This window comes from Salminus brasiliensis, chromosome 10, assembly GCF_030463535.1.
Source record: "Salminus brasiliensis chromosome 10, fSalBra1.hap2, whole genome shotgun sequence".
Taxonomy (NCBI): Eukaryota; Metazoa; Chordata; class Actinopteri; order Characiformes; family Bryconidae; genus Salminus; species Salminus brasiliensis.
In genome coordinates, this window is record NC_132887.1 from 29,229,841 (window position 1) to 29,252,827 (window position 22,987).

General features: G+C 41.3%; 1 protein-coding gene across 3 annotated transcripts in view; it reads right to left on the minus strand.

Moving 5' to 3' along the window:
• The window catches only part of LOC140564354 (signal-induced proliferation-associated 1-like protein 1), a 69,518-nt gene that overhangs the window by 15,871 nt on the left and 30,660 nt on the right, over nt 1-22,987 (minus strand). For all 3 annotated transcript variants that reach the window (XM_072689735.1, XM_072689733.1, XM_072689734.1), the window contains exons 3-11: nt 22,792-22,922; nt 17,252-17,440; nt 16,801-16,975; nt 13,669-13,772; nt 12,892-13,049; nt 6,829-7,408; nt 3,304-3,578; nt 1,866-2,141; nt 636-785 (exon numbers count right to left, since the gene is read on the minus strand). In XM_072689735.1, coding sequence (XP_072545836.1) covers nt 636-785; nt 1,866-2,141; nt 3,304-3,578; nt 6,829-7,408; nt 12,892-13,049; nt 13,669-13,772; nt 16,801-16,975; nt 17,252-17,440; nt 22,792-22,922 — 2,038 coding nt within the window. The remainder of the gene's footprint in view (nt 1-635; nt 786-1,865; nt 2,142-3,303; nt 3,579-6,828; nt 7,409-12,891; nt 13,050-13,668; nt 13,773-16,800; nt 16,976-17,251; nt 17,441-22,791; nt 22,923-22,987) is intronic.

Below are 22,987 nucleotides of genomic sequence, written 5' to 3' on the forward strand. Positions count from 1 at the left end.
CCATCATGGTAGGGTGGTTAAGTGTGTCTGATAAATCATGTACTTTGAGAGTAAAATACAAGATTTGTACCAAACTTGTGAATGAAAGCACCAGGCAAGAAATGCTTCTAGACAAAGGTCCTTCACAACCACTTTCAGAAAGAACACTCTGCAGAGACCTGCATACCATGACCATATGGAGCAGAATGGCATGCAAGAGGTCTTTGCTCACTTCTGCTCAAGAATGACAAGAATGTCCTGTAGACTGGGATTTCTGCCACTGTTGGTAGCCCCGTATGGCCATACACTCCGATACACCTGCATATTCAGCTACTTCCTTCACACTGTGGCCTCGCAACTTACAGAATTTAAAGGATCTGCCAGATACCACAGGACACCTTTAGAGGTCTTGTGGAATCCAAGCCTTAATTGGTCAGATCCGTCGTGGCGGCACAAGGGGGACCAACTCAAAATTAGGCAGGTGCTGCTAATGTAATAGCTGATTGGTGTACATGCAGCTTGTGTAAAAGGTACCAAATTCTTCTACTTGCTATAAAAACATTTTGCTGGTACTATGAAGACAAAAATAATAAAATATTGTCAGTGTAAACCAACAGTTCTTAATTCCGTTTTTTAGCCTTGACTGTAGGACCTACCCATCTGGAATGGACTTCTGACGCCAGTGGGTGGAGCTGGAGCTTGAGTCACTGGAGTATGACTGGTTGTTGGGGGAGTTGCGGGTGTGGGGGGAACGGCCCATCACTATGGAGCAGGCTAGAGCGTAGTTATCAGAGCCTGGGGAGTACCTGGGAGAGAGCGGAATCATATAAGCCAAACTACAGGTACACAACAGAGAGATTACAGGAGTAGAGCAAAATGTCATCAATTGAAAACCACAACCCCCCTCTCCCCGAGCACAACAATCAAAAATGACGCCATTTACAAAAATCCGCCTAGGAAGTGCTTTAAAAGCCTTACCTCAAGAGCACAGTAACCGGGTTTATTACAGGGAGAGGAGCATTCATGAATAACTACAAAGCACAGGTTCACTAATTTAAAGGCTCGGTTTCATTAGAATGCCTTAACCTCTAATTTGTACATGAAAAGCTGAATCAGGGTTTCCCCCCAGTAAATAGCTAGGCAGGTGAACTTCTACTAAGCACCTGGAAGGTCTGTATTAAATCTAATATGCAGTGGGAAGCCCCCAGGGCTCACCTTTTGTTCATTTTTAGTTGACAGAATCATTATGCTTACTGTATTTAAACAAAGCAAGTTTTTAGTAATGCTGTCACAGTCATGTTTTGGTGGGAATTAAAGTTTAGAATCAGGATTTCCCACCCCCCCACCCCCGTGGTATCTAGGCAGATACAACCCAGCAAATTTTCCTATAGATTAGGACTTCAGAAGCTGGACTGAAAGACTGAAGTAAAGACTAAACATATAATACATATAAAAATGTCCCTCTAGGCCTCCTGGACTGTAAATCAGAGTGGTAGTCTAACCAGGTTTCAGTCAGTCATTAGCAATGAAATATAGATAAGAGCATGGGCAGCTCTGAGCCTGGAGTCACAGTAAAACTGCAACACAAGGTAAATATACATGTTTACTGTGTTGAAATGGTCCAAAAGGAAGCACCAACATTAGCTTAGTGTAAACATCCTCCTAGAAACTCCACTCAGACAGCAGCAGAAATTAGACCTCATCATAAAAGCCTCGCCATCAGTGTCACTGTCCAGCAATGATAAATATGATGCTAATAGACTACTTCATAACTTGGAGGAAGTCTAAATTATAGTTTGTAATATAGGTGTATAACATATACCCCTAGACACACCCGTAACGACTGGAACTGAAGCTAAAGAAGAAGACTTCACTTCTGATGGTACCTTTTAGGGTTCAGTGGGCGGCCGTCGCTGGAGACACTGCGTGGGATGATAGAACCCCGGGTTGCATAATCTGAGGTCTGGGCCTTGCTGAGCGTCGCCCCCTGGCTTACATTGCGGTTCTGGGAAGTGGAAGCCGCAGCCTGGGGAGCAGCGGTGGGCCGAGGCCACTTGCTGCTGTTGTTGTTGTTGCGAAAGGGGAACTTGTACTCGTAAGGCATCCCCTCCTTGTGGTTTTTGTAGTCCACCAGAGGCATGTGGTAGATCTCCGAACATCCTCTTTGCAACAAGAGCAAACAACAGTTCAGTGATCACCAACCACACACAGAGCACATGAGTAAGTTACTGCACACCACAGAAAGACAGGAAACATCAGATCACAGGAGATCAGGATCATTAAATGGCAATCAAATGTAATACACATAATACACCTACAAAACACTATTTTTTTCATTTGCTTTTTCACACATACCTGATTTGACATATCCGTTTGCATATGTGGCTTTTTACCGGGGGGGGAGTGATACATTCAGCTCACAATTCTCAATATTGTGAACAATATTTGAATGAGAAGAATGAGATGACTGTATCCAGTTGTTGCATAATCTACTTACAACACTGGAGCTGGAAGGTGGGAGGAGTGCAGCCCATGACAAGCTGGAGTGAGGTGGTAATTCATGTTTTTTAAGTCTTCAGGTACACAATCCAGCATATTTTTAGTAATATATATTCTTCACAAGGCACATAGTCAGGTTTTTGCGCTGGGAAAGAATGGCTTTATACAGTGTTCCAACCCTACTGTAGTAGAAATGTATTATTTTTCATTTATTTATTTTTGTTTAATTCAGTTTAGTCTAAGAAAAAATAAATAGCTTTAGGTTTTGTTATTTTGCCAAAAAAGCCAATTATTGCTTAATGCTAGTTGCTTTACTTTCAGTATCATTTTTTACTGTTAATGGTGAACATCTGAAATGTATGCAGGAAACTAGGGCTCATGCTGCTGTCATTTGCTTCTGATCAGTTAATATACAATAGTTTTGTTTCCATCTAAATCATCAGCACGTCAAATACACTAAACAGTAAGTGAGAGTGAATGAGTGGAGTGAGAAAGAGTGAGAGAGAGTGTGTGAGAGACACAGACACAGAGAGAGACAGTCTGCAGTTGTTCTAAATGGAAGGTTCTCTGAACACAGAGTCAATAAACAGAAAGTTCTGATCAGTACGCTATTGGGGATATCAAAAGCAAGCCAAGAGTACAAAACTTACGGCATGCATGAAATTTGCGATGTGAAGTATAGAATTCAGTACAAATGTGGGTCTCTAAGCCAGCAGAGCATTTTTGAAATAGTTGGAATATTATTTGCTGAACATTTTGTCTTTTAAATGATAAACAGACCTATGAACTAAAGGTAACTTTGATAATCAGTTTTTAAAGGTTCACCTGCGTGGTGTGGAGTCATCATGAGGAGGGATGATGACCACTCGGACTGTGACTGAGGTGCGCAGGAGGTCAATCATCTGCTCGTGGGAGAGAGTTGCCACAGCCACCTTGCAGATCTCCACCAGTCGGCTGCCTTGCCTCAGGCCTGCCTGCCAGGCGTAGCCATACGGCTCCACCTCAGCCACAATGCCCTCAAAGTTCACGTGGAAACCCAGCTGGCCCAGAGCGTTCCTCCTCAGGGTCATCTCCTTGGTCTGACTGCCTTTAGTCACAAGCTGAGAAACAAATAGAAAAATAGCAGAGATAAACGTTTCACTCCATGGGCTGCTGGTGGATGGCCAAACAACAACAACAACAACAACAACAACAACACTATAAATGAAATGATAAGCAAAACACACATTAGAGGTTGGTATTTTTTGATGGCGGCACAACAGTGCTGTCCAAAAATGATGAGCTCATGGGGAAGGTTTGTTGGTTAATGTAGTTTGCTTATTAATGTAAGTAACGGTAGAAAGATTTTATTCCAAGAATACTGGAACATTTCTTTTGATCCATTCATCATGTAGCATTAAAGCAATGTAAAATACAGTTGGTGTGATCAGTTTCTTTTCTAAACATATCTCTTGGACATATACAGTAGAAATTTTCAGTTGTCCCCATTGCAAATTATTATTTATTTATTTATTTATTTGAGCAAAATGTACACAGTTTCAGCTGTTTGCAATAAACCAATCAAACAAGATCAATTTGATCAACAAGCTCAATTTTCTTCTAATTCAACACAAAATACCACCTGACTACTCAACCTAACCATCTGACTATCCACCCTTCTTTTGAGCTATTCATCTTTCTCTCTATAGGCCAGCCACCCAGCTCCCGGGCCAGCCAGCCAGCTCTCAATCGCTTAACCCATTTCTCTTCCCATCTCTCAATCCTTTTTAGATCCACCTATTCATTCTATCCATTCAACTATCAACATACCATCCATCTACCCTGTTTTCAAGAAATCCATCATCTATCTCCTGAATTATCCCAAGCTGTCCATCCATCGTTCAATGCATCCATCCATCTATTTCTTGATCTACCCATCAGTCCAATCAGATAATTAATCTATCCATCTCTCCGACCTATCCATCCAGCTCTCCCTAATGTGACGGATTCTCAGTGATATCTATATCTGATGCAATTCCAGTACATATTTCAGGTAAACTGCACTGCACAGAAGGGTGCTATTCATCATACAAGGGACAGCACACACACTTACAAACAAGTGGTACTGTGGTGTTGGCCTTCAAAATTGCCTTTAATTAAAAGGTCTATGTAGACAGGCATCAAATGACACCACAGAGCCATTAAGCTGCACCAGTGCGAGACTGCTGATAAAACACTTTGCGTGCGTGTCTGTGTGTGTGTGTATATATTTATCAACCACACCATTATTGTGTTGCCATACACAGCAATCAAAGCTAGGCAGTGGCAGCAGCAACAAAGCCCATTTGAGCACACAGTGACAGACACAGTGTCTGTGTGAGTGTGTGTGAGAAACAGGTGACTATAACTGAGCATCAGCAGACACGACAGATAGGTGACTAATCTGAAACCACTACTGGGGAAAAAAAAAAGAAAAAATGTTATTTTGGTAAGGGCTGGGTCATCAGCGCATTACAAAACACAGGCCTGGGAAATTACAGCAAGCATAGGGAGCAGCTGCAGGGCTGTGTGTTTTTGGTCTGCAATGATGAAAGCACTTTTTTTTTTTTTTACACACCAATAATTAAAATATTTATCAAGAGTAATACAATGAATACACAAGCAGTAGCTCGGTGTTCACAATGATTCAATTCCATTGAGCACATATCATTTTATTTGATTATATTATGATGTTTGCAGTACTTTATACAGACAACAAAAACATTTTTTTATATGTTTGAAAAAAAAGCTAGTCTGAGAAATTCAACGTATCATTAATTATGGAATATGCATAATATTTGCCATAAAGAATTTCAAATCACCACCTTCATACTAATGATGCATCAATGCATTTATTTTTTTTAATATCCCATTCTATACAATTGGATGTTTTTCAACTGATAAAACATTTAATATTTCCTTTTTTGAAATAATAATATTCATACAATTTTCCCGGTTTTGGATAGCCATTAACCAACACTTCATTAGTACTCTCCCCCCATCACATGTAATGCTACTAACACTGAGAGGGTAAGGACTGACACATGCCTCCTCCAACACATGTGCAACCAGCCACCGTCGATGCAAAGTCACCAGGCAGCCACCCCATCCCTTTGCCCATCTAAGCCCATGTAAGCCCATCCCTCGGCCCATCTAACCCCCTCCCTCAGTCACTTAATCTATTTCTATGTTCTCCCTCCTGCCATCAGGAAGAAGGTACCGCAGCATCCGGTCCAACACGACCAGACTCTGCAACAGCTTCTTCCCCCAAGCCATCAGACTCCTCAACACAACTCAACTTCTGAACTGATATCTTTCTGGTACATGTACACTCTCCCTCTCTCTCTCTTTCCAACCATTTACCCCAGATAACATGGGAAGCATTTTTTTGCACAAGCATTTGCACTAATAACTTGACTACCTCACTGGACTCTATTTATTGCACATTGCACAACTTGCACACTACCGTCATTATTTATTATCCTCTGTCTGTACTGTGTTGTGTTGTCTGTCCGCACTTGTTTGTTTGTGTTGCACTTGTGTCTTGTATGCACTGTCTATGTTGCACCATGGTCCTGGAGGAACGTTGTTTCGTTTCACTGTGTACTCTGTATGTAGTACAGTATGAAATGACAATAAACCCACTTGACTTGACTTGACTATATCAGTTTCTTGAGTTACCTATTCATTCTATTCATTAATCTACCCCTCTTTCAAGATACCCCCCCAATCCATCTCCCCAACCCACTCATTAGTACTCCCAAAACTGGGAGGATGAGGACTGACATCCCTCCTCCGACACATTTGCAACCAGCCACCACTGATGCAACCAACACTCTCTTAAGAAAAGCGCAGCATCACACTGAAGCGATATGGGGAGAGAGATCGAGACATCTACCCACCCGGAGAGAGCAAGACCAACTGTGCTCTCTCGGGCTCTGGCTGCTGATGGCAGGCAGCACTATCCTGGGGTCATAGTGGCAGTGCATTAGCCCGTTGGACAACTCAGATTTCAAACGCTACAGATTTCGAATATGTTAAATCTGAATTTCTGCTTGATAAACTTGGATGACAATAGCATTTATTGCAATAATTCTGAAAACATTATGTTATCATAGTCTAAACTGAGTTAAAAACTAGGGGTGGGCAATATGATATTTTATTGTTTTGTGCTAAATGCTGTTATTGAATACGCTTTTCTAAGCATATCGAAGAGATCACCAGTGCTTAAAGAATGTTGATCAACTACACATTTCATTAAAAGCAGTGCAAGCAAGCAAGTTTGGAAGCACATTTTGAATGAACATCACTGTAATAAGTATGCTAACTGACCTCCAGGCGTTTGACCACCTCGCTGAAATCCTCTGTATTGTTGTTTATGGACCGTAGTGAGATGCTCTCGCCGCGCTCATAATAAATCTTCATAGAGGCAGGGCTTCCCAGCGACCAGCCGATTACGTCTCTCACAGAACAGTTAAACACCAGAACTTTGGCCTCCTGGTCCAGTATGAGCACAAACTCATTGGAGATGGCCAGAAGCCCCTCCCTCTCCGCCCCTGCGGTCTGGTCCTCCACATGTACCGCCCATGTGATGCCGCCCAGGCTGCGGAGCTCCGCCCCCCCATAGGGCCGGCTCCTCTCTTTTTTCTTGTGCGCCAGAGAGATGAAGGGAAACTTCCCAGAAGGTTCCACAGGGGTGCTGGTGACGTGGCGCTCGGCCAGGTCCCTTAAGTACTCCTGCCGTGTCCGAGTTGCCATGGCCCCAAATTTGTCCGACTTGTGAGCCGCGTTCTCCGCGTTGATGATTTTGGTCAGGAGGAAATCTCTGAAGACTGTGGATTTGGGTAAGGTCACGTCTTTAGGGATGGCAGGACCAAAAGAGGGCACATCACTCGAGCGACTGACCGCCACACTGCAGAGAAAAAAAATAAAATAAATAATAATAATAAAAAAACTTTTTTTTTTTTTAAGTAAAAACTAATTCGCTTAAAAGCTGATTTGAATGGTGCTCTAGAATAAGAAATTGTATTGAACTTGAGGAGTTGAGCAATATTGAGGGTTCAGTATGGACCAGACACATCATGAGCCTCAAACACTCCTAATTCTCATAACTTAATTGCAAATTATTCTTAAGAAAAACAGAGCTGTAACACGCATCAATTCCCAAACCCCAATACTTCTATATAACAGTCTTGACATTTTGTGCTCCCAATGTTCCATAAACCCAGCTTTCTTGCTCCAAGATGGTGGCGCAGCTGCAACGTATCGGCAGCTTTCTGAGAAGCCTTATTTATTTTTGTTATGGGTTTTCGGAGACAGTCTTTCCTTATAGGTCAATCGGTAACACTGCTAAGCATGAATATCACCACCAGACTCTGCTAGACATCGGAAAATATGCCACCAAATTGGGTTATGTGAACCGGGCCTCGTGACCATGGTCCTGGGTGGTACCAGTAGTCAGGAAGGGACACCGAAAGCTGTGCGCAAGGAAGCAAAAGCATGGAAAGCGAGCAGGTCTCCGAACTAGGCTAAAAGCTAACTCTAGCCGACTGACTTTAATTATTCCAGTCTTAAAGGATAGCACTGCTATATTAAGATAAGACTGGTGTTGTTATAGAGCTTAAAACAAGGGTATGCTAAGTGATTTAGTGTATTTTTGACTCTGCATACCTTCTTAAGTATTGTGATATGTTTTGTAATACTGTATCAGTTCTTAAACAGTATTGATTTCTAAAATAAGATTGGTGGCAGACAGTGGTTCATATAATCGCCTTGCTTACAGTTTCACAATATGTTGAATTGGAACCTCTGTAATGTGCTGCTGATCATATCGCCAGGTTCTTTCCAATACACAGTCTAAAACCTTATACTATAACATTTAAAATACTGATTAAATACTCGATGGTACCTTTAAAACGATACATTTTAACAAAAACAAGGCCAAGGACATAACTGGAAAGTCTTGAATACACAGGCTATGCACTGGCATGATGGTAACCCAGTTTCTCAATTGATACAGCAGCAATTTACACTTGATAAAAAGAAAGAAAAATCTATATAAATAAAAGTTATGCAAAGTTTTCGCAGAATAATAAGAACACAGTATGTGTGTAGAAGTTGTCTGTTTTTTATTTTTGATGACAATTTTGAATGCTTGGGTACTAATGCCCTCTTATTACCCTCCCTGCAAACACCATTTACTCAGGTTTCTTGTGTGGCATGCTTCGGAGCGGGACAAAAGAAGTAGGCTGAGTGGATTCGCCCTCAGGACAGGCAGATAGAAGTGCTAGAGAGGTCAGAGTGAGGAAAAGCAAAAAAATCCAGTGTTCTTAAGTGGAGACTTTTCCTTTAGCTATTGTTCTGGCTAAGCCCTTTCTTGACCAGAACACAAAAGGAGGGTGTGAGCTCTCCAGTGGCCAGGGTTCATCTTGGGTTACAACCCGTTCCTTCCCAAACCTAAGTTCAGCTACTGCCCCAGGGAGCAAAAGCAGTGAGACAGAGCAAAAATACACTTGTCAGGTTTCAGAATATAGCCAGCAGTTCCTCTAGAAAGATTCTGGGGAGAGAGCGAGAGAGATGATATATGGTGTACAGCTGTGAATCCCAGTCCCATCTTAAAATCCTGCTGCTCAGCACAGCTTCATGCTTTATTCTAGCTCCACTATAAGTGATTCAACTCATGCAAGGTTAGGACTACATGATCCCATTTTGAACAGGCCTTTTTCCCAAAACCCAGACTTGTATTTATGTCCCAAGAAATTTACATACACCCAGCCCACCAGTGAATGCCTTTTGAGGCTAAACATAATGGCTAAAACCTAATGCTAAACTGCTCTTATAAGGGTGAAGGGCTGAGCAGATGAAGCACCACTGCGGGTATTCACACTAGGAAGCTAGTGAGACACTGTGGCGCGCAAACGCAGCTTAAAAAACACTAGGCTAAATGGAGAAAGGCCGCCTAGAGGAAGGCAGAGAACCACCACGCACTGTGCAAAGCTGGGGAAGCGAGCTGGTGCTAGGCTACAAGCTATTCCAGCCGACTGGCTACAGTCTCTTCAGCTTGGTGTCCACCAAGACGACACTAAGAAGACAGCAACAATCTCTGGTACTGAGCTAAGCTAGGCTAGGCTAGACTCTACTCGGTACTTTTAAAAGCAAAGCATCTGATATGATCTATAACGAATCAACTTCCAGGATTTTTTAATAACAAAAATAGAAGCGATGTGGCAAGTCAGCTGGAAGGTTCTGCAGTGGGGCTGTGGGGGAATAACGCCTTGACACAGTGGGGAACTCCAGCGCTAACTGAGAAGCCTGGTTAGGCGTGTGAGTGTAGCATTTTACATGTAGAAATTTGACCCGGTTCATCAGCTACACCCATGGTAAAGTGTCATCAGTAACTCAGCCTAAATCTTTCTCAGTGATCTGACGTTCCTCTGCTACAATCATTAACAGCTCAGCCTCAGACCTGCACCCGTGTGGCTCTCATTCACTGCTCTTATTTAAAGCACATTAGAAGCTAGCTGCCATTTATTGCTGATAAAATGACATATGACTGTGTGGCCCTGAAAGTCCACTCATCATCATCCTTTATGCTGTTGGTCTCGTTGTACAGTTTGGGGAATCGCTGTATCATTAAAAAAATATCTGAGATGGGACGCTCCTGTATCCTGGCTTCAAAGTAAGCCCTGGTTCTCAGCAACTAAAAATACAGACTATGGCAGTAAAAGTTGCGAGTTTGTGCGGTGGAAGCTTCGCCATCACTTGTTGATGGTCCTCTGGTTTGCAGCAATCACAGCCCTGCATTTTTTGTTGTTGCCAACCAGAGGACCATCGAGCAAGTGACGTCAAAGCTTCCACCCATCTCGGGAGTTAGCTATGTATATATATATATATATTTTTGCCATGGGTTTGCGTCTGTATTCAGGAATTATGTGCATTATGTGCACTACTTTATCGTGTTTGCCGTGTCCCCAAAATATTTTAGTTAGCTTTTAAAGCTGGTAGGGTGCTGTTCGGATCGCCAGACTGTCCAGGCAGTGCATTTTCATACTTCTGAGCTCTGCCTTTTGCAATCGGTCAACATTAGGGCATTTGTAAACTGATTCAGAATCGGACACGTCTGCATCGAGATGCATCCTACTGAACACCTATATCGTCTGTAGTTAGGACTACATGATGCATCTCTTGCATAGGGAAAACTAGTGGCTAGTGACTGGAAACAAGAGAGATATAGATATGGTATAGAAAGACAGATGAGGTGCGAGGCAGAGCTGTAATATAATGCATTAAAAAAAAGCCTGACCTACTACAACAGCCACTCTACTCAGTCCATGAAGTCAAGTCAGCCATTCAAGAACTTTACTGCTACTGACATGTGCACTGAAACGGGCGATAGGCATTTGCAGGCAAACTAGCCTAGCATTGTAGAGAGCTTCAGTGCTGCACACTCCTCTGAATAGTGCTCAGATTATCTGTCAGGACAGTCATGCTGAATCAACATCCAACACTGCTGCCAGTCGCAAAGTACCATATTCATGAGGCTTTACAGACCTAACTAAATGGTAACATCATTAATTAAAGGGCATAAATAAAGCAATGACAACATGACTACTTTAGAGTAAATGAATTATAATTACTGCTATTTGCTGTTGTTTTATATTAAATCAAATTAAAATCTTAAAATCGTATTAATCTCTGATGGATAAGCAAAATCAAAGTAGGCTTTCCAACAAAAACAGAGCAAAGCATAAAACAACTCCCATCAGGCTGCTAGGAGCGAGGTCAGCTGAGCCAACGCAATAATCGAGGAATAAAAAGGGTTTATATCCAGTTGCAGTAGGTCCGGGTTAATCCGCACCTCCAGGAAGAGCCCAGTGATGGTTCAGGTTCAGCGGGACAAGTGAAGCCTCAGGGACAGCCACAGGACTGAAGCCAAGCCAAGGACGATTGCAGCTGGCAGACGACCGCAATTGTGTTCCTTTCTGCTAAAGCTGCCTCTACGACTCCAAGGTTATTTCAGAGCATGCCTTCACTTTTCCTCCTCCTCATTCTAGGCAGGAACAAATTCACTCAGAGATTCCCAAACAGAAAACCACCAGAAAAAACTGTAAGGTCGGTGGCTTTTCCAAAAATGAAAAAACTACAAATAAATAAAAGGTGCACTGAAAATTCCAAAAGGTCCCCGGCCCAGTCACGAGAATCCAATTAGCTCCACTGTGTATCCTGGGGAGTTTGCTCCAGCAGTGTGTTCAATACCTACAGGGAAGCAGAAGGGGGGGAGGAAGAAAAAAAAAAAACAAAAAAAAACTTCCAAAACAGTGTCTGCTGCTGACGAAGCCGCGCCTACTGCAACTCTCGCGCTCAAAGGAGAAAAGGAGGGGGTGCTTCCAAATAAATCAACCCTATTAAAGTGTGACGAGAGCCAAAGCAGAGTCCCAAAAGCAGGTGTGTGCGTGTGCGCGCGTGCGTGCACGTGTGTGTGCAGCATGGGAGAGAGACGAGCAGTAATGTGAGCAGGGAGCTCGATGCACTGGTGAAAAACTGTGTGAGCGCGAGCATGTTCGCGGTGGGGAGGGGGCTCCTGGAGAATCCTGCCACACTAACTTCTTCAGACTGCTCCATCTCAGCTGCCTGCAGGCAAACCAACGGAAAGTGCAGGAGCGCTGCATGTGTGTGCATCCACGCATGTGTGTGTGTGTGTGTGTGTGTGTGTGTGTGTGCGCGCACATGGGTACATGCACACGTGTCAAAGCCATTTTAGAGGTATTTTCTGCACAGAGACTCACCCCTTTTAAAACATCTTCAACCTTCGCACGTAACACAGAAGAGGAATAGAGAGGAAAAATACCAAATTAGGTCATTAATTTCTATGGGAAAAAAAAGAATAAATAAATAATCGTGATGAACTGAAGCATAAGAACGGAGGCTGAAACTCGAATTAGGTTGCAAGTCAAGGAGCAATCTCTCAGTCAAGCATCATCAGAATGGTACATAAACACACACAGTCCTGTACATCGCCTATGCAGTGCTTCTGAAGTGGGTTGTCATAGCCACACTTACTCTGAAGTGTACGTGCCAAGCAGAGCATGCCCTAGCCGTGGTGCTGAAATGTATAATAACCCCCTGCCCAAACAACACAGTGTAAAGGCCCAAACCGCCTGGAGTGCAGATTAATGAACTAGCAGTGCAGGTGCTTACCTGTACAGAACACAGGACGAGGTTACGTGAGTATTACTGTAAATTAGCTCTATGACCGTTCCAACCATAACCACCATTATTACTTCAACTGCGTGGAGGACTTTATTTTTTACAGAGCATCCACATTTACTATCAAACAGTTCAAAGTATCAGATATGTGGATACGAAAGAAGATTTAGACAACTAATGAGACTGAACCTGTAACAGGTGTTGTCAGAGCAGGGATTGTGGACTCGGACGATGATGAAGACATGCTGGAAATGCGAGCGGATGTTCTTGGGGGTGAAGGGATGAGCACCCGGCTCCTGGAAGACGATAGTGACGATATCGTTTCCGATGTGTCGTTTCCTCAACAACTGCATGAAAAAAAGATCAAAAGAACTGAATCAATTCAATAATAAAACAGAGACACAGTCGAGCAGACAATGACATTTCATTGAACGACTATAACCTCAATGACCATAGAAAAGACCATTACCTCACACATTGAAAATGTATAACCTCACACTGTTACCTCACATAGAAAAGACCATTTCCTCACAAATTGAAAGATTATTACCTCTCACCGTTACCTCATACATTCCCCTCACATAGAAAAGACCATTACCTCACACACTGAAAGATCATAACCTCACACATTCCCCTCACATAGAAAAGACCATTACCTCACACATTAAAAGATCATAACCTCACACTGTTACCTCACACTCCCCTTACATAGAAAAGACCATTACCTCACACATTGAAAGATCATAACCTCACACTGTTACCTCGCACATTCCCTTCACATAGAAAAAAAACATTACCTCACACATTAGCTCACATTGAAAGACTTTTCAACCTGGCAAATTTCAACTTGCTCACATAACTGAGGGAAAGCAAAATACTGAAATTTCTAAGTTTTATATTAAAATATGCACAGATTGGTGAGCAGTGACACACACACAGTATGGTACTTTAGAAAAGTCGCCCCACCTGCTGTTTGTTGTTTGGAGTGTAGGGCAACATCGTCGACACGTGAAACATGATCTCATAATCCTTGTATGCAGTGTATAGGGAGTGTGTTCCAGTGGAATCCGCTGCGGGAGAAGTAGCAGTGTGAGTGTCAACCATTGTCATACTGAGACGCTGTTTATTCACTTTAGCAACTGTATTGTGTTTGACCCAAAATAAGGCCACGCTCTGAAAGTATCGTATATGAGAGTTCAGGTGTAGGACAAACGATCAGTTTTCTGCTTTCTAACAAAAGTCAGATTTACTTGTGTAAATCAAGAGATAATACTGCAACACCCCAAATTTGGTCAATGAACTGGTTTTCCAGTCAAATCTTGGATAATTGTAGCAAAATATTATTTGTTAGCTGGACTGACATTCTTTATATAATTACAAATATCTCACTTATTAAAAAGCTACCATTTGTGTATCACAAGACTTAGACTAAATGCTGTGGGTATTTAACAGATCTGGTTCTGTTGCCCTTTGAAGCAGAAGTCTATTTAATCGGAGAGGGTAAACAAGTTCTGGAAGATAGGAAGGGCCATTTCAAAGGACAAACACAGACCTATAATTAAGAGCGTAGTTAGAATGATCTGCCATTTCTTGTTTTCATTAGGAACATAAAAGGCTCATTCATGTAACTGGAACATGTGTACATGTGGATATCCGTCTGCACTACTGAGGTTTATATTAAGGTCTTTGGGGCAAGAAGAAGAAGAGGAGAGAGAAAATGCAGCTGGAGAGGAAGAATCACATTAGAAAGAAAGAATGCAGGGTTGAGGGAAAGGACAGTGCCAGTTGAGAGGCGAGCTCATCCAAGCAGAAGAATTTTTATTTAATCATATTTAAAAAAAAACAAAAAATAAGAAAAACAATACTATTATCTAAAAGTTCCAATAAAAATCCATATTTATTTAAGATCTAGGCTCTCACATTCTTTTACTGTGAGGTAATGGGATGTTCATGAAAGCCCATTACCTCACACTGAAAGCCTATTACCTCACACTGAACGCCTATTACATTACCTCACATTGAAAGCCCATTACCTCACAGTGAAAGACTCTCACATTACCTCACAATGAAAGCCAATTACCTCACAGTGAAAGACTCAACAGTGAAAGACTCACATTACCTCACACTGAATGCCTATTACATTACCTCACACAGAAAGCCCATTACCTCACAGTGAAAGACTCTCACATTACCTCACAGTAAAAGCCAATTACCTCACAGGGAAAGATTCTCACATTACCTTACACTGAAAACCTATTACATTACCTCACACAGAAAGCCCATTACCTCACAGTGAAAGACTCTCACATTACCTCACAGTAAAAGCCAGTTACCTCACAGGGAAAGATTCTCACATTACCTTACACTGAAAACCTATTACATTACCTCACACAGAAAGCCCATTACCTCACAGTGAAAGACTCTCACATTACCTCACACTTAAAGTCCATTTCCTCACAGTGAAAGACTCTCACATTACCTCACACTTAAAGCCCATTTCCTCACAGTGAAAGACTCTCACATTACCTGACAGTGAAAGACTCACATTACCTCACACTGAATGCCTATTACATTACCTCACACAGAAAGCCCATTACCTCACAGTGAAAGACTCTCACATTAAATCATACTGAAAGCCTATTACCTCACACTGAAAAACTATTACCTCACAGTCAAAGACTAAAAGTCATATAGCATATATGGATATAGCACTAAAAATCAGACCACTGTTGATCAAGGGTAATTTGAAGGACAAGCAAACGGATCAACCACAGATTTGCTCTGCATCATGAGTATGAGTAGGCCATTGTCTAAATGGTGTTACAACAAAACAGACCTACATGAAAATGGTGTGTGTATTCCTGCTAAAATTGTTATTGAAGAACATTCCTCTGTTTGATGCTCAACCACTCCTGTGTTTGGGTTCACTGTGCTGCTGAAAGTAAGTTCCTTCCCAGCTTTAGCCTTTCGGCAGACTGAAGCAGGTTGTCTTGCATTATGCAACCTATATTGAACCATCCATCCATCCTCTAATTTTGTCAATATACCCAGTCCCCACCGAGCAAAGGCATTCCCATAACATGACGCCCTGCCCCATGCTTTTGGGGTGGTATTTGCTGGCGAATGGGCTGTCCTGGGTTTGAGTTACACATTGCGTTTAGAATTCCAGCAACTGAGCTATAATGAATTTTTCAAATACACTATACAGACAGAAGTATTGAGACACCTGCTCATTCATGGTTCCTTCAAAATCAAAGGATATTTATATAAAAAAAAAATGATTTTGTTGGAACACCACTCTCTACAGGGAAGGCTTTCTACTAGATTTCGCAGCCCTGCTGTGAGGATTTGATTGCATTTAGCTACAAGAGCGGTCGTAAGGTCAGGATGTTTGGCAATAACCACCCTACCTCATCCTCAACTCCCCAAATCATCTCAAAAGTAGGCGTTCCACCGCTCCATTTACACCCCTTTAGCCCACACCTGGCATTAGACAAGGTGCCAATACTTCTCTACAGGGAAGAAACAACCTAAAGTAGCTGAAGGCATTCATTAGAAGGGGTGTCGACAAAGTTTTATAGTGACGGTATAAGGTATATTTTCAGGTATTATAATATCACTTTGAATTGATTCAAGTTAAGAATATATATATTTTAAATGAAGTCACAGTGACTGATCTGATAAAGCACTTTCATTTGTAATCCAGCCAAAGACAATGACTTTAGGTGGATGCAAGGCATTGTACAAATGCCAGTATTCAATAATGATATCTTGCGATACTGAATTCACAATATTTTTACTAAGGACACTTCTGTCACTGCATTTTAGACAAATAAGCTGCCTTTAACACAGATATTTTTTATATCTTTTCTGAACAGTTCTGGTTTCGATGTGGTGTTTCATTGGAATCCCATACTTAATTTGATGTTTGTACATCAGTTTCTTTGCGTTATTGGTCTGAGCACCTTCACGGCCTTACGGGCCTCATGGTAAAAGGTGCAGTGTCAGCCTTTTATGTTTGATGATCATCTTAGCATGCAATAAATATCAAATGGTTCTTCTTCTATCTCTGAGGACTGGTTGGAAATTTGTGCTTACTCTTGGTATCCAGCTGGGCACGATACTTGGTAAACCCTTTCAGTCGTACTTTCTCCCCCAACAGCTGCAGGAACTCTTCGAAGGCAGGACCAGCTGTTTCGTTATTGTACATCTCCTCCTCGGTGCTCTGGCCTGCCCGGCAGTACATTACCCCCACCTTCACCTGAAAACTGAGCTGAATACAGTGAAAGGCAAGAAGAAAAGGATTAGGATTAGCAAGCCTACAACGACAAGATAAACTGTGCAGCAGCGATAAAATTGCAAGTCATTAATCTCAGACCATTTAATCGGGCCTTGCTGAGATCTGAGGATGAAGGACCAGCGAGAATGCTAATGCAGCTAACAACAACAAATCAAAGCTCATGGTGGCAGATGAGCTCACGCTCCATTACGTTTCGGTGGCAGTAAGTAAACGTTTACTAGGAGACGGTGCTTCTTTTGGCCTGCATACCCCTTGTTCATCCAGCTTCATCAGTTGATCCGTGACTTTGGGCGTATTGAGGGCAAGTCGCAGGCAGGAAATGTCCAGTTCCGGCAGCAGGTACTCCAGTACTTCTTTAAGAGGTAGCCCTCGAGTGGTACCATGCTTAGCGCTGGAGGGCACTACATCCTCGAGTATCGAGCCACGCAAGGTGGTCAGCTAAACAAAAATGAATAAATAAACAAAATGACTCATTAGCAGCACATAATCAGCACTGTCTGTCTATTACTGAGAGGTCACTTTATTATTCATTGTATATGAACTGCAATTTCACAAGGAGATAAAAATGCAAGCAAGGAATTCTGTTACTTATCTAGATTATTGATTGTGAGAGTGTTTAACTGGGTCCGAAAAAAGAATATAGGTCATGTGTTTCGTCCTGTACGGTAGCAGTGAGTTAGTAATAAGAAAAATCTAAACATTAAAAAATAGGTAATTATATTTCTATTTAAAAGTTCAAGTTAAGCTTTAATTTAAATGTTTAATTGTCTAAACTTGGGCAAAGTGTTGTATTTACCAATAAATAGAAAAAAATAATATTAAATTTAATGGTCAATAAGTACAATTGGTCATAAAGTACTAACTTCTTTTTGTGTCAACTTACTCACACAACGTACATGTAACACAATCCTGTTACATGTACGTTTCTTATGCTAAATCATGGCTTGGAGGGAAACATACTATTAATCAAAAAATGTGTTGTGTAAATGTAAATATTTTTAATATATACAGTGGGGAAAAAGTATTTAGTCAGTCACCAATTGTACGAGTTCTCCCACTTAAAAAGATGAGAGAGGCATCATTGACATCATAGGTAGACCTCAACTATGAGAGACAAAATGAGAAAAACAATTCTGAAAATCCCATTGTCTGATTTTTAAAGAATTTATTTGCAAATAAGTAACTTCTTCAAGAGGCTTCTCTGTCCTCCACTCATTACCTGTATTAATGGCACCTGTTTGAACTCGTTAACAGTATAAAAGACACCTGCCCACAACCTCAAACAGTCACACTCCACACTCCACTATGGTGAAGACCAAAGAGCTGTTGAAGGACACCAGAAACTGTATTGTAGACCTGCACCAGCCTGGAAAGACTGAATCTGCAATAGGCAAGCAGCTTGGTGTAAAGAAATATACTGTGGGAGCAATAATCAGAAAATGGGAGACCTACAAGACCACTGCTAATCTCCCTCAACCAGGGGCTCCACGCAAGATCTTAGCCCATGGGGTCAAAATGATCACAAGAATGGTGAGCAAAAATCCCAGAACCACACGGGGGGACCTAGTGAATGACCTGCAGAAAGCTGGGACCAACATTACAAAGGCCACCGTCAGTAACACACTACGCCGCCAGGGACTCAGATCTTGTAGTGCCAGACGTGTTCCCCTGCTTAAGCCAGTACATATCCGGGCGCGTCTGAAGTTTGCTAGAGAGCATTTGGATGTTCTGGAAGAGTATTGGGAGAATGTCTTATGGTCAGATGAAACCAAAGTAGAACTGTTTGGTACAAACACAACTCGTTGTGTTTGGAGGAGAGTGAATGCTGAGTTGCAGCCAAAGAACACCATACCAACTGTGAAGCATGGGGGTGGCAACATCATGCTTTGGGGCTGTTTCTCTGCAAAGAGACTAGGACAACTGGTCCGTGTACATGAAAGAATGAATGGGGTCATGTATTGAGTGCAAACCTCCTTCCATCAGCAAGGGCATTGAAGATGAAACATGGCTGGGTCTTTCAGCATGACCATGATCCCTTTTACCATGATAACTTTTGTTATTGACCAAATACTTATTTTCCACCATTATTTGCAAATAAATTCTTTAAAAATCAGACAATGTGATTTTCAGACTATTTTTTTCTCATTTTGTTTCTCATAGTTGAGGTCTACCTATGATGTCAATTACAGGCCTCTCTCATCTTTTTAAGTGGGAGAACTTGCACAATTGGTGACTGACTAAATACTTTTTTACATTAACTAACGTTTTTTTTTTTTATTTCTTTTAACTTTTGTTTTTATACTAACTAACTATTCAAGTTAAGAACATGCCATAAAAATAATAAAACATATATATATATATATATATATATATATATATATATAACATTTTACATTTAGACGACCAAAACACATTTACAAACGTGGATGATTTTATTTATTTGTGTTGTAAATGTGTTTTGGTCTTTGGTCTAAATGTAAAAATAAATATGTAGACATGGTAAACCACTAAAATCATTCATTTAAAACGCTTCATTTAAACAACAATTTATGATGGAAAACTGCAACATCAAAATCCTTCAGTAAAGCAACGTATTGGCCTCCAGGCAGCAAATTCATAACTATTCCATGTAGGAACTTTGAAACAATTCTGGTTCCCATCATCAGCACTGCAATCCATTCTGACTTTGTAACTTTCTCTAGAAAGTTGTACCGTGTCATCTCCCGCCAACACAGAGCTGAGAATTCCAACTGCAAACTGGTATCAAACATACTTATTATGCTGTAAACCACGACTGCACTTCACTCTACAATCATAAACAGTGAAGCGGATGGAGGGATCTCCAAAAGACACTAAAGCAGAGCTGAGGTTATAAAACTTCTGCCTCACAATTCTTGTGGTTGAACTTTCTCCGAGGTCAAGCTATATTTGCCTTAGTGTGCAGAGTACTGTATCATGAGGAAGTAGCAGCAGGTCTAGATTTCTTCCTTCTTCTTGACCCCAAGTGCCCTTTATAGTTACTGAATCAGTTACAGAGTAGATTTGCAACTCTTAAAAACATTTAGAGGAAGCTGACAACAGCCATAAAGTTTATAAGCCTGTTTTGTGGGTGTTTTTTTGCCCCTTTTGGTCTCACAGACTTACATTGGTCGTATTTAACCACTAAACACTTCACACATGTTGTAAAGCTATGAAATTCACACCAAAACCTGTCAAACAAATGAGACAAAAAGATCAGACCTGCTCATTTATTCATTGAGGAAAATAATCCAGTATTACATATCAGTAAGTGACAAAAGTATGTGGACCTTTAGGTGAAATTAGAGTCAGGTGTTTTCAAATGAACGGAATGTCGATTAGATGTGAGGGGGCGCCCTGTAGCATTTAAAGAACATGGATCTGTCAAAGTCTAATCTTCCTAACACAGGTTTGTGAAAGCGTATCATGGCATGGCGAACGAAGGAGATTCCGGAGGACCTCTGAAGGGGAGTCGTTGATGTTTATCAGGCTGGAAAAGGTTACAAAACCATCTCTAAAGAGTTTGGTCTCCACCAGTCCACAGTCAGGCAGATTGTGTACAAAGGGAGGAAATTTAAGACCGTTATTACCCTCCATAGGAGTGGTCGACCTACAAAGATTGAGCTTAGAGCAAGGCGTAGTCTGTGAGGTCACATAAGAACCCAAGGTAACTTCTGAGCGACTAAAGGCCTTTCTCACATTGGCCAATGTTAATGTTCAGGAGTCCACCATCAGGAGAACACTAAACAACAATGGTGAGAAAGGCAAGGAGAGGAGAAAGCCGCTGCTCTCCGAAAAGAACATTGCTGCCCGTCTGCAATCCAGAAGGCTGTTGGAATTTCTTTTTGTGTTTCAATAAGAAATGTTAAGTTTGGTGAAATTAAAACACTGAATTCCACCATGAAAAACCATCTATAAAACACAGTGGTGGTAGTATCAGATAAGATAAGATAAGATAATGCTTTATTAGTCCCGCAGTGGGGAAATTCTCAGTGTCACAGTGTCAATTTACACTATATACACAATATAAATCACGGTTTGAACCTGTTTTGCTGCATCTGGGCCAAGACTGCTTGCCATCATTGATGAAACAAACTCTAAATTTTAGTCTCAAATTCTAAAGGAAAATAGCAGGACATCTGTCTGTGGGCTGAATCTCAAGAGAACGTGGATCACGCAGCAAGACAATGACCCTAAGCACACAAGTCATTCTACCAAAGAATGGATAAATAAGGATAAAGTGGATGTTTTGGAATTGTCAAATCAAAGTCCTAACCTTATTTCCATAGAAATGTTGTGAAAAGCCACCAACATAAGCTCCATAAATTCCTCCAAGCCAATGTGTAGACTAATCAACAGCTACCGGAAACGTTTCATTACAGTTAATGCTGCACAAAAGGGGTCACACCACATACTGACAGCAAAGGTTCACATCATTCTGCCACTCACAGAAATGTAATATTGGATCATAGGTGACATTATGAACAGGAAATATATGAAAGTCTAATAATTTTGTCTCATTTGTTTATTTTAGGTCTTCTTATCTACTTTCAGGGCTTTAATCTGATGAAGTTATTTGTCAAATTTATGCAGAAACATAGAAAATTCTAAAGGGTTGACAAACTTTCAAGCACCACTCTATTCATCGCCATTCCAGATTCTGTCAAAAGCAAGATGTAAGGAGGTGGAATTATTTGCCTCATGTTTTTACCATCTATAATTCATCTAGATATAAATCTTTTATAGTCCCCATCATAACAAACTGCTCTTATACAATTGCAACAACCATAGAGCATATATTAAAAGGGCCTAGGTCACAGAAAAACAGAATTTTTTCTCTTCTTTAAAATAAAACAAGATGATGTAGAACACCTTGATAAAGGTTTAAAGCAGACTGTCCACACTCTTATCCATAAAGCTCATATCTGGATATGAATCTGCAAAAATGGCCTGTTGAATTCATTGTTTTTGAGATGTCACAAAAGCAAACGACATTGACATAAAGCAACCGACTCAGATTAGGTTAACTATTCACATTAAAGCTGTAAAAACTGCTTTTTGAACGATGCACAATGCAGGCCCGCCAATCATAAAAGACATAATTAACATGCAATAAGCCTGGTTGTCAGGCGACAATGTATTCCGAAGGTTTTTGCTACACTAAAATTCTATTATACCGGCCCTTTAAATGATAGTTAAACACTTAAAAAGTCTTTTAAAATAAACATTTACATAAAATCGCGTCTAAGCACTACTCTCACTGCTTCTCCTCTTTTTATTGAATCATTCCACTGTAAAAGGCAGCTCCAGAGTATTTAGATTTATTATGCAACAGCACTTAGTGCGTGCGCGTGTTAGTCTCCACCTCCAGCTCATGTTGCTCTCCGCCTGCCTTGCCAGGAGAGATAAATGCCCTGGAAAAGTCGCTTTACCAAACAGATCTGACAGCATCCCCACAGGAGCTGTACTGGATACATGCCTGGGACAGGAGTCAATAAGCAGGAAATTAAGGTGTTTTCTGAAAGACTAGAGGAGCAAAGATAGTCTCTAATTAGGTAGGAATCTAAAGGACCTAAGTTTGTAGGTCACGAGGTGACCCTCAAAAGCTATCCAGATCAATGCCAGCATCTCACATTGAGTGCGTATTAGCTGTAGTAGGACTAACAAAGTCCGACTACAAACAAAAAAGAAAAAAATCAACTGCTGCAAAAGCAGGAAACAAGCAAACAACACACAGACGTGAACAAGCACAGCTGCAGGAATAAGCTCACCTCGCTGGTTCTGAAGATAATACGGTAGTTGTACTGCTGGCCGTGCTCCTTGTGCTCTTCTAACTTCTCCCTCCTTATGCTTACCGCCACGGGGCCCAACGCCTCATCCAAGCCAAAATAGTTCCAGTGCTCTGAAAATGGCAAGGATGATGGACATAGATTGGAAAGAGTGAGACAAATCTTTTAACACCCATGA